Source organism: Salmo trutta, chromosome 13 (assembly GCF_901001165.1).
Source record: "Salmo trutta chromosome 13, fSalTru1.1, whole genome shotgun sequence".
Classification (NCBI taxonomy): Eukaryota; Metazoa; Chordata; class Actinopteri; order Salmoniformes; family Salmonidae; genus Salmo; species Salmo trutta.
The window spans coordinates 39871569-39884423 of NC_042969.1; the positions used below are offsets into that span (position 1 = coordinate 39871569).

General features: G+C 44.7%; 1 protein-coding gene across 3 annotated transcripts in view; it reads left to right on the top strand.

Annotated features, from left to right (window-relative positions):
• LOC115205770 (PDZ and LIM domain protein 7) overlaps positions 1-12855 on the top strand; it is a 106483-nt gene that overhangs the window by 7220 nt on the left and 86408 nt on the right. For all 3 annotated transcript variants that reach the window (XM_029772083.1, XM_029772084.1, XM_029772086.1), the window contains exon 2: positions 3987-4085. In XM_029772083.1, coding sequence (XP_029627943.1) covers positions 3987-4085 — 99 coding nt within the window. The remainder of the gene's footprint in view (positions 1-3986; positions 4086-12855) is intronic.

Below are 12855 nucleotides of genomic sequence, written 5' to 3' on the forward strand. Positions count from 1 at the left end.
AGGGCTCTACAGTGTGACCAATTTACTCGCATATGCGCATAAATATTTTGGTGTGTGACCTGGAATTGTAAAGTTGGAGCACCAACGCAGCTATAAAAAAAAAAAAAATAATTACCAAGATGAGGAATTGTTGATTACTTCATTGTACCGCAGCCACTGAGTGGAGAAAACACCAGAGCGCAGATTCACAACCGTCATGCTGGCACCATTTACTACAAAGAAAACGTCTCGTTATCTCACAATATCATTGTGCTCCTACATTTCTTTGTGTGTTCCTTGTCATTTTTTTGTTGTTGTTGCCCTGCCTCTGAGAAGCTCTAGAATCCTGTCCAGGATAGTTCCTCTGTTAGCAGTGGTTTTTCAAACCTCTCCTCGGGAACCCCAAGACGTTTCACAATTTTGTTGTAGCTCTGGACTTATTTGAAAGCTTGATGGATTTTAGTTGACAAGTTGAATCAGGTGTGTGAGCTCTAGAATAGATCAAATGGCTGGGGGTCCCTGAGGAGAGGTTGGAAAACCACTGCTCTTTAGGCCATGAATCAATATACGTATATACTGTGTAACCCTCAACGGCCCGGGACCATCGGGCTTCAGACTGCTCTATATCATGTAACTAACCCAGTGTTTAAGACTCTCTCCTCTTTAGGCCATGAATATACTGTGTATATAACCCTCTCCTATATAGAACATGAATATACTGTGTATAACCCTCTCCTATATAGAACATGAATATACTGTATATAACCCTCTCCTATATAGAACATGAATATACTGTGTATATAACCCTCTCCTATATAGAAAATGAATATACTGTGTATATAACCCTCTCCTCTATAGAACATGAATATACTGTGTATATAACCCTCTCCTCTATAGAACATGAATATACTGTGTATATAACCCTCTCCTCTATAGAACATTAATATACTGTGTATATAACCCTCTCCTATATAGAACATGAATATACTGTATATAACCTTCTCCTCTATAGACCATGAATATACTGTATATAACCCTCTCCTATATAGAACATGAATATACTGTGTATATAACCCTCTCCTCTATAGAACATGAATATACTGTGTATATAACCCTCCTCTTTAGGCCATGAATATACTGTATATAACCCTCTCCTCTATAGAACATGAATATACTGTGTATATAACCCTCTCCTATATAGAACATGAATATACTGTGTATATAACCCTCTCCTATATAGAACATGAATATACTGTGTATATAACCCTCTCCTCTTTAGGCCATGAATATACTGTATATAACCCTCTCCTCTATAGAACATGAATATACTGTGTATATAACCCTCTCCTATATAGAACATGAATATACTGTGTATATAACCCTCTCCTCTTTAGGCCATGAATTTACTGTATATAACCCTCTCCTCTATAGAACATGAATATACTGTGTATATAACCCTCTCCTATATAGAACATGAATATACTGTGTATATAACCCTCTCCTATATAGAACATGAATATACTGTGTATATAACCCTCTCCTCTTTAGGCCATGAATATACTGTATATAACCCTCTCCTCTATAGACCATGAATATACTTTGTATATAACCCTCTCCTCTATAGACCATGAATATACTGTGTATATAACCCTCTCCTCTATAGACCATGAATATACTGTGTATATAACCCTCTCCTATATAGAACATGAATATACTGTATATAACCCTCTCCTCTATAGACCATGAATATACTGTGTATATAACCCTCTCCTCTATAGAACATGAATATACTGTGTATATAACCCTCTCCTCTATAGAACATGAATATACTGTGTATATAACCCTCTCCTCTATAGAACATGAATATACTGTGTGTATATAACCCTCTCCTCTATAGAACATGAATATACTGTGTGTATATAACCCTCTCCTCTATAGAACATGAATATACTGTGTGTATATAACCCTCTCCTCTATAGAACATGAATATACTGTGTGTATATAACCCTCTCCTCTATAGAACATGAATATACTGTGTGTATATAACCCTCTCCTCTATAGAACATGAATATAATGTGTATATAACCCTCTCCTCTATAGAACATGAATATACTGTGTATATAACCCTCTCCTCTATAGAACATGAATATACTGTGTATATAACCCTCTCCTCTATAGAACATGAATATACTGTGTATATAACCCTCTCCTCTTTAGGCCATGAATATACTGTGTATATAACCCTCTCCTCTTTAGGCCATGAATATACTGTATATAACCCTCTCCTCTTTAGGCCATGAATGTCTGTCTGTGTTATTTCATAGTTTTGATGTCTTGCATTAGGAGGAACCCAGGGCCAATATGCCGTTGCGGTTGGCCCTAGGTTCTTCCTAATGCAAGACAATGCTAGACCTCATGTTGCTGGAGTGTGTCAGCAGTTCCTGCAAGAGGAAGGCATTGATGCTATGGACTGGCCCGCCCGTTCCCCAGAACTGAATCCAATTGAGCACATCTGGGACGTCATGTCTCGCTCCATCCACCAACGCCACGTTGCACCACAGACTGTCCAGGAGTTGGTGGATGCTTTAGTCCAGGTCTGGGAGGAGATCCCTCAGGAGACCATCCGCCACCTCATCAGGAGCATGCCCAGGCATTGTAGGGAGGTCATACAGGCACGTGGAGGCCACACACACTACTGAGCCTCATTTTGACTTGTTTTAAGGACATTACATCAAAGTTGGATCAGCCTGTAGTGTGGTTTTCCACTTTAATTTTGAGTGTGACTCCAAATCCAGACCTCCATGGGTTGATAAATTGGATTTCCATTGATTATTTTTGTGTGATTTTGTTGTCAGCACATTCAACTATGTAAAGAAAAAAGTATTTAATAAGATTATTTCATTCATTCAGATCTAGGATGTGGTGTTTAAGTGCTCCCTTTATTTTTTTGAGCAGTGTATTATAATAATAATAACAGTATGCTGTTCTGTTCTTCTAAAATGTTTCTTTAGACCTGTCTAAAATAAATAATGGATTTATTGTGAAGGTGTAGGATATATTACATGGATTTATTAGACTTTTCAAAATGTAGATGTTCCAAAGGTCTGCATCAGTGGTTTGTAAGGCTGTGTGTGGAAGCCAGGAGATGCTAAATGTGTTTATGTTAACTAACGGTCAATTACCGTGAGGCTGACATTTATTTGCTTGACACCGGCTAATGAAATGTTGTGACCGCCACAGCCCTAGTGGTGACGGCATCATGCTGTGGGGATGTTTTTCAGTAGCAGGGACCGGGAGACTAGTCAAGATCGATGCAAAGATCAACAGAGCAATGTACAGAGATCCTTATTGAAAACAACATGCTCTAGAGCGCTCAGGACCTCAGACTGGGGCGAAGGTTCACCTTCCAACAGGACAATGACCCTAAACACACAGCCAAGACAACGCAGGAGTGGCTTTGGAACAAGTCTCTGAATGTCCTTGAATGGCCCAGCCAGAGCCCGGACTTGAACCCCATCGAATGTCTCTGGAGAGACCTGAAAATAGCTGTGCAGCGACGCTCCCCATCCAACCGGACAGGATCTGCAGAGAACAATGGGAGAAACTCCTCAAATACAGGTGTCACAAGCTTGTAGCGTCATACCCAAGAAGACCCGAGGCTGTAATTTCTGCCAAAGGTGCTTCAACAAAGTACTGAGTAAATGGTCTGAATAGTTATGGAAATGTTATGTCAGTTTTCTTTATTTTTTTTTTGTGCAAAAAATCAAAACCCTGTCTGCTTTGTCTTATTGTCTGTGTATATTGATGAGGGAAGAATAACAATGTAATCAATTTTAGTAAGGCTGTAACGTAACAATGTGGAAAAAGTCAAGGGGTCTGAATACTTTCCGAATGCACTGTATATACTGTAACCCTCATCTTTCGGCCATGATGTTACTGTGTGTGTGTATATCTCCTCCATAGGTCGTGTATGTATATAAAAACCCTGTCTCCTCTCTCCTCTATAGACCATGAATATATACTGTATAACCCTCAACGGCCCGGCACCATGGGGCTTCAGACTTCAGGGGGGGAAGGACTTCAGCATGCCCCTGACTGTGTCCAAGGTAAGCTTCATCTGTCGTGTGTGTGTGTGTGTGTGTGTGTGTGTGTGTTGTACCGTATTTTACTATATACTGGTATTGATGCATGGACCGGTTTGTGTTTTTAGTGTACCTTCTAAATAACAGGATTTTGTTTTTCTAGTTTGCTACTTGAGTTCGGCTGTCTCCCTCTCACTAAGCCTCACCACCAGTTGTTGTTGCTAGGGGGATCATCTCTTCATTCTGCATGGTCAATGCAGCAGCTACAACAATATAATGATTGATGACAACAATGCACCTTTCCACTTTACTTCTTAATGTAAATCCACTAGTATTCTAGAATTACACAGTTTGTGTATTTTACTGTTTGCAAAAAGCGAATTTGTCTTAGCAAGTTGCTAAAATAAGTTGTTAGCCGCTAATGCTAATCGCTAGTTAGCTGGCTATAGCTAATAAATGTACTGAGTCAGAGCGAACGTAGCTAGCTAATACTGATACCAGTGCTGATGTAGGCCTAAATCAGCATTTTTGTGCAACAGTATCTTCTAAATCAGAATGGAATAGGTGAAGCATGAAGTCAGAGTTAAACGTTTAATGTAGCCAAATATTATAGCGTCCCACACCCCTGGGGGAAACACTGACCAACACTTTGGTTCCTACCCTGTCACAATAACACCTCCATAGTGATCATATTACTGTTCTAATTCTATGAGCCTCCTGGCTTTATTCATTGGTTGTCATGTCAAACAACACTGTATTCAAAATACCCACTATTACATTCCAACTATACTGTGTAGGGATTAGGGTGCTGTTTGGGATGTACACAATGTGTATGATATCAGAAATCTCTGAGTTGCTCCACTTCTCTCTACCCTCACAAGGACATGTCTTGTTCAGTCTATGAACAGCTTGTTACAGTGACCCTAATACAGTATCTTAGCTAAATAAATTGTCCGTAGCTAAAATGGTTTCTCTGATTTTGTTCAATAGCCAGTCGTTAATGAACTGAGTGACGGCCAGCACAGGGTTCCCAGCCCTTACAAGTGCAACATGACTTTGTCTATCGGTCAGTCTACCTGTGTGTGTGTGTGTGTGTGTGTGTGTGTGTGTGTGTGTGTGTGTGTGTGTGTGTGTGTGTGTGTGTGTGTGTGTGTGTGCGCACACACAAAGGTCTATGTGTTATCCTGTGGAGGGAACAGTTAAACCAGCCTGTCAGTACATGCACTTGTGGCTCTTCCTATCCCTCTTTTACCTATTCTCTCGCTCGCTCGCCATCCCTCTCTCTCGCTTGCCCTCTCGCCTGCCCTCACTCAGTACCATCTGTTTCATCTGGATCTGTGACAGGATTGTCTCTTCCCGACAGACGACACCAAACGGAGCCTTTATCTGAGCGTAGGCCTGATCCAATTTAGACTATTGTCTGGTCGATAGGCTGTTGGCCAACCAAGATTCATCTTGTTGTCAAGCAGTCACAAATAGATGCTTTTCATGGCACACGAAACACAGGTCTACGTTTGCTGCAGCGTAGCCTATAGTAAGACTGAATGCATGTCTAATTTACACATCTCCATCTACCTTATTATTTGTAAAGATGTATTCTTTAATTGCAGCTGCAGTATTTTTAAAAACAGCCACTCGAATATCGTTGCTTTAAATCTGTTTATAGCAGCAAAGAGGGGACCAACTCCATATTAATGCCCATGATTTTGGAATGAGATGTTCCACGACACCCACATACTTTTGGTCATGCAGTTTAAAATCCATTCTTATTCCCAAATCACTCAGTCTAGTGGATGTGTTTTGAATGTGATTATCATCATTTGGTTACAGCTCATTCTAAACGAACACGTTTGACCTCTGTCTGTTGCTATTTCAGCCTGTACATTAGAATGGAAACATAACTGCTTAGAGGTTGGTGTGTAGATGAATAATGGTTGGTAATGGTCTGTCCCAGTAATGCAGCTCTGGTTGGGTTGGTAATGGTTTGTCCCAGTAATTCAGCCCTGGTTGGGTTGGTAATGGTTTGTCCCAGTAATTCAGCCCTGGTTGGGTTGGTAATGGTTTGTCCCAGTAATTCAGCCCTGGTTGGGTTGGTAATGGTCTGTCCCAGTCCTTCAGCCCTGGTTGGGTTGGTAATGGTCTGTCCCAGTCATTCAGCCCTGGTTGGGTTGGTAACGGTTTGTCCCAGTCATTCAGCCCCGGTTGGGTTGGTAATGGTATAATGGTTTGTCCCAGTCATTCAGCCCTGATTGGGTTGGTAATGGTTTTTCCCAATCCTTCAGCCCTGGTTGGGTTGGTAATGGTATAATGGTTTGTCCCAGTCCTTCAGCCTTGGTTGGGTTGGTAATGGTATTATTGTCTCTCTCAGTCATTAAGCCCTGGTTGGGTTGGTAATGGTCTGTCCCAGTCCTTCAGCCCTGGTTGGGTTGGTAATGGTCTGTCCCAGTCATTCAGCCCTGGTTGGGTTGGTAATGGTCTGTCCCAGTCCTTCAGCCCTGGTTGGGATTCTAATGGTCTGTCCCAGTCCTTCAGCCCTGGTTGGGTTGGTAATGGTTTGTCCCAGTCATTCAGCCCTGGTTGGGTTGGTAATGGTTTGTCCCAGTCCTTCAGCCCTGGTTGGGTTGGTAATGGTTTGTCCCAGTCCTTCATCCCTGGTTGGGTTGGTAATGGTTTGTCCCAGTCCTTCAGCCCTGGTTGGGTTGGTAATGGTTTGTCCCAGTCCTTCAGCCCTGGTTGGGTTGGTAATGGTTTGTCCCAGTCCTTCAGCCCTGGTTGGGTTGGTAATGGTTTGTCCCAGTCCTTCAGCCCTGGACAATATTCCACTGAACCATAATACATTGACTTGGTTATGTTGGGCTACAGGTGTGTTCTGCTTACCTCAGCATTTCCCAAACTCTGTCCTCCGGAACCCACAGTGTGGTTTTTTAGTTTAACACTACACAGCTGATTTGGTTGATAATTAGTTGATTAATTGAATCAGCTGTGTAGTGCTAGGGCAAAAACCAAAATGTGGATCGCTTGGGGTCCCAAGGACAGAGTTTGGGGGAAACCCTGGCTTAGCTGAATCGGTATGCTGTCTCCAGTCATTCAGCTCTGGCGTAGGACTGAACTGGAATGACAGATAAGTGAACTATGGAGATAGTATAATGCATGGTAGGCAACCCTTGTCCCGGCGTACTGCAGGCACTTCATGTTTTTGATTTAACCGACCTGGAAGAACAGGTGGGTTGAATTTAGGCCAATCACTAAATTGATACATTTTTCTCAGTTGGTGTGGTGCCTAGTTGGGAGTTCCTTACTATCAGTGACTTTAATTCATCAATCAAGTACAAAACCTGCAGACACTGCCCTCAGCAGAGAACAGGTGTCCAACTCGTTCCACTATGTTATACTGCAGGTATTATCAGACGGTATAGTGACTCAGGTATTATCAGACGGTATAGTGACTCAGGTATGTTATACTGCAGGTATTATCAGACGGTATAGTGACTCAGGTATTATCAGACGGTATAGTGACTCAGGTATTATCAGACGGTATAGTGACTCAGGTATTATCAGACGGTATAGTGACTCAGGTATTATCAGACGGTATAGTGACTCAGGTATTATCAGACGGTATAGTGACTCAGGTATTATCAGACGGTATAGTGACTCAGGTATTATCAGACGGTATAGTGACTCAGGTATTATCAGACGGTATAGTGACTCAGGTATTATCAGACGGTATAGTGACTCGGGTATGTTATACTGCAGGTATTATCAGACGGTATAGTGACTCGGGTATGTTATACTGCAGGTATTATCAGACGGTATAGTGACTCAGGTATGTTATACTGCAGGTATTATCAGACGGTATAGTGACTCAGGTATTATCAGACGGTATAGTGACTCAGGTATTATCAGACGGTATAGTGACTCAGGTATTATCAGACAGTGTGGCGACTCAGGTATCTGATCTGTGTCATAAATGGCGGGTCTCTGAATGAATGACACAGGTGTTGATTCCCAGACAGAGCTGTTTTCAGTAGGTTTGCGTCACCTTGATGGGCTGTATGGAGACTGACAGGAGTACAGTCATACTAACTGTCCTTGGCCTCCGGCTGTTTACTGGTTAATGATGTCGTACTTACACTCCATGTAGACACTTAGACTGACAGGAGTACAGTCGTACTTCTGGTTTACACCACCTGTTGAGGCTGTCTTTAGTTATAGCCCCTAGCTGTTTCCATACTGACATGGAAACTTGACAGGAGTACAGTCGTACCAGCAGGCCCGTCTCTGACTGGCTGATGTCGTACCAGCAGGCCCGTCTCTGACTGGCTGATGTCGTACCAGCAGGCCCGTCTCTGACTGGCTGATGTCGTACCAGCAGGCCCGTCTCTGACTGGCTGATGTCGTACCAGCAGGCCCGTCTCTGACTGGCTGATGTCGTACCAGCAGACCCGTCTCTGACTGGCTGATGTCGTACCAGCAGGCCCGTCTCTGACTGGTGACTGACTTGTAGCATAGTAAAAGGCCTAGTCCGCCCCTCTCCCCTGCTCTGACTGGCTGAGACTTGTCTCTCAGACTATGACTGGCTGGCCCTCCAGGAAGTGGTGTGTGGGTGGTCTGGTGTGTGTCCCAGGGCCCCTGAGGTATTGTATATCTATCGTCTCAACCCAGAGTGTCTGTAAAGGGAGCTTATTACGCAATAAAAACAGTCCAACTGACAACATGACAAAATGGAGGCTGCGGTGTAAAGAGACGGCTGGTGTGAGAAGGCTGTAGGCAAGGCTCTCTGTCTGTCGAACACACACACACACACACACACACACACACACACACACACACACACACACACACACACACACACACACACACACACACACACACACACACACTCGCACAGAGGAACACACACACACTCGCACAGAGGAACACACACACACTCGCACAGAGGAACACACACACTCGCACAGAGGAACACACACACACTCGCACAGAGGAACACACACACACTCGCACAGAGGAACACACACACACTCGCACAGAGGAACACACACACACTCGCACAGAGGAACACACACACACTCGCACAGAGGAACACACACACTCGCACAGAGGAACACACACACTCGCACAGAGGAACACACACACTCGCACAGAGGAACACACACACTCGCACAGAGGAACACACACACTCGCACAGAGGAACACACACACTCGCACAGAGGAACACACACACACACACACTCGCACAGAGGAACACACACACACACACACACTCGCACAGAGGAACACACACACACACACACACTCGCACAGAGGAAACACACACACACACACACACTCGCACAGAGGAACACACACACACACACACACTCGCACAGAGGAACACACACACACACACACTCGCACAGAGGAACACACACACACACACACACTCGCACAGAGGAACACACACACACACACTCGCACAGAGGAACACACACACACACACACACACACTCGCACAGAGGAACACACACACACACACACACACACTCGCACAGAGGAACACACACACACACACACACACACACTCGCACAGAGGAACACACACACACACACACACACACTCGCACAGAGGAACACACACACACACACACACACTCGCACAGAGGAACACACACACACACACACACACTCGCACAGAGGAACACACACACACACACACACACTCGCACAGAGGAACACACACACACACACACACACTCGCACAGAGGAACACACACACACACACACACTCGCACAGAGGAACACACACACACACACACACACTCGCACAGAGGAACACACACACACACACACACACACTCGCACAGAGGAACACACACACACACACTCGCACAGAGGAACACACACACACACACACACACACACACTCGCACAGAGGAACACACACTCGCACAGAGGAACACACACTCGCACAGAGGAACACACACTCGCACAGAGGAACACACACTCGCACAGAGGAACACACACTCGCACAGAGGAACACACACACACACACACACTCGCACAGAGGAACACACACACACACACTCGCACAGAGGAACACACACACACACACACACACTCGCACAGAGGAACACACACACACACACACACACTCGCACAGAGGAACACACACACTCGCACAGAGGAACACACACACACACACACTCGCACAGAGGAACACACACACACACACACTCGCACAGAGGAACACACACTCGCACAGAGGAACACACACTCGCACAGAGGAACACACACTCGCACAGAGGAACACACACTCGCACAGAGGAACACACACTCGCACAGAGGAACACACACACACACACACACTCGCACAGAGGAACACACACACACACACACACACACTCGCACAGAGGAACACACACACACACACTCGCACAGAGGAACACACACACTCGCACAGAGGAACACACACACACACACACTCGCACAGAGGAACACACACACACACACACTCGCACAGAGGAACACACACACACACACACTCGCACAGAGGAACACACACACACACACACACACTCGCACAGAGGAACACACACACACGCACTCGCACACTCGCACAGAGGAACACACACACACGCACTCGCACAGAGGAACACACACGCACACGCACAGAGGAGAACACACGCATTTGCACAGAGGAGAACACACGCATTTGCACAGAGGAGAACACACGCATTTGCACAGAGGAGAACACACGCATTTGCACAGAGGAGAACACACGCATTTGCACAGAGGAGAACACACGCATTTGCACAGAGGAGAACACACGCATTTGCACAGAGGAGAACACACGCATTCGCACAGAGGAGAACACACGCACTCGCACAGAGGAACACACACGCACTCGCACAGAGGAACACACACGCACTCGCACAGAGGAACACGCACACGCACTCCGTTCTAAACCAATAGCAGAGGAACTGTCTATAAAGTCAGTAATGGATCAGTTACCTGACCAATCTCAAACAGATACAGCACCTATAATCCTCCTACTAAACCAGACCTCCTCAAAGCCACCAACTACATGAGCCAATGGGCCCCGTGGAGACAGAGGTCCAGACTTCTGCTTTCTGTCTCAGAGCACATTTCACTGTGCTGAAATCAAACTTGTACGGAATCAGGAAATTACAAAATCACTGTGCTGAAATCAGAGCCAGAGGTGTTATCATCGGCGGGGGGGGGGCCCAGAGATGTTATTATCGGGGGGGGGGTCAGAGCCAAAGGTGTTATTATCAGGGGGGGGGGGTGGTGTCAGAGCCAGAGCTGTTATCATGGGGGGGGGGGGGGGGGGGGGGTCAGAGCCAGAAGTGTTATCAGGGGGGGGGGGTCAGAACCAGAGGTGTTATCGGGGGGGGGGGGGGTCAGAACCAGAGGTGTTATCATGTAGGCTCTTCTCTGACAGTGTTCACTTTTTCCTTTGGGTGTGTTCTGTTTACTGTTCGTCTACACACACACACACACACACACACACACACACACACACGGACTTGGGGGTGGCTTAGTAATTCAGCGCTGACTGAATCATTGCCTGAGAGAGGAAGGATAAATATAATACTAGCTTTAGCTGGTTAAATGTGAATGTGTTATCATCACTAACAGGGTAACAGGGCTGGTTAAATGTGAATGTGTTATCGTCACTAACAGGGTAACAGGGCTGGTTAAATGTGAATGTGTTATCAACACTAACACGGTAACAGGGCTGGTTAAATGTGAATGTGTTATCGTCACTAACAGGGTAACAGGGCTGGTTAAATGTGAATGTGTTATCAACACTAACACGGTAACAGGGCTGGTTAAATGTGAATGTGTTATCGTCACTAACAGGGTAACAGGGCTGGTTAAATGTGAATGTGTTATCAACACTAACACGGTAACAGGGCTGGTTAAATGTGAATGTGTTATCGTCACTAACACGGTAACAGGGCTGGTTAAATGTGAATGTGTTATCGTCACTAACACGGTAACAGGGCTGGTTAAATGTGAATGTGTTATCGTCACTAACACGGTAACAGGGCTGGTTAAATGTGAATGTGTTATCAACACTAACACGGTAACAGGGCTGGTTAAATGTGAATGTGTTATCGTCACTAACACGGTAACAGGGCTGGTTAAATGTGAATGTGTTATCGTCACTAACACGGTAACAGGGCTGGTTAAATGTGAATGTGTTATCGTCACTAACACGGTAACAGGGCTGGTTAAATGTGAATGTGTTATCATCACTAACAGGGTAACAGGGCTGGTTAAATGTGAATGTGTTATCAACACTAACACGGTAACAGGGCTGGTTAAATGTGAATGTGTTATCATCACTAACAGGGTAACAGGGCTGGTTAAATGTGAATGTGTTATCGTCACTAACACGGTAACAGGGCTGGTTAAATGTGAATGTGTTATCATCACTAACAGGGCTGGTTAAATGTGAATGTGTTATCATCACGAACAGGGTAACAGGGCTGGTTAACCTTAAGTTAATTACTGGTAGCTGTTCTTATTGGGATGATACTGGACTGTACGATAGCAGGCTCTGTTATAAAGGAAGGCTGTTTAGCTGGTTAATGAATAGGATAAAGGCTGTTTAGCTGGTTAATGAATAGGATAAAGGCTGTTTAGCTGGTTAATGAATAGGATAAAGGCTGTTTAGCTGGTTAATGAATAGGATAAAGGCTTTTTAGCTGGTTAATGAATAGGATAAAGGCTGTTTAGCTGGTTAATGAATAGGATAAAGGCTGTTTAGCTGGTTAATGAATAGGAT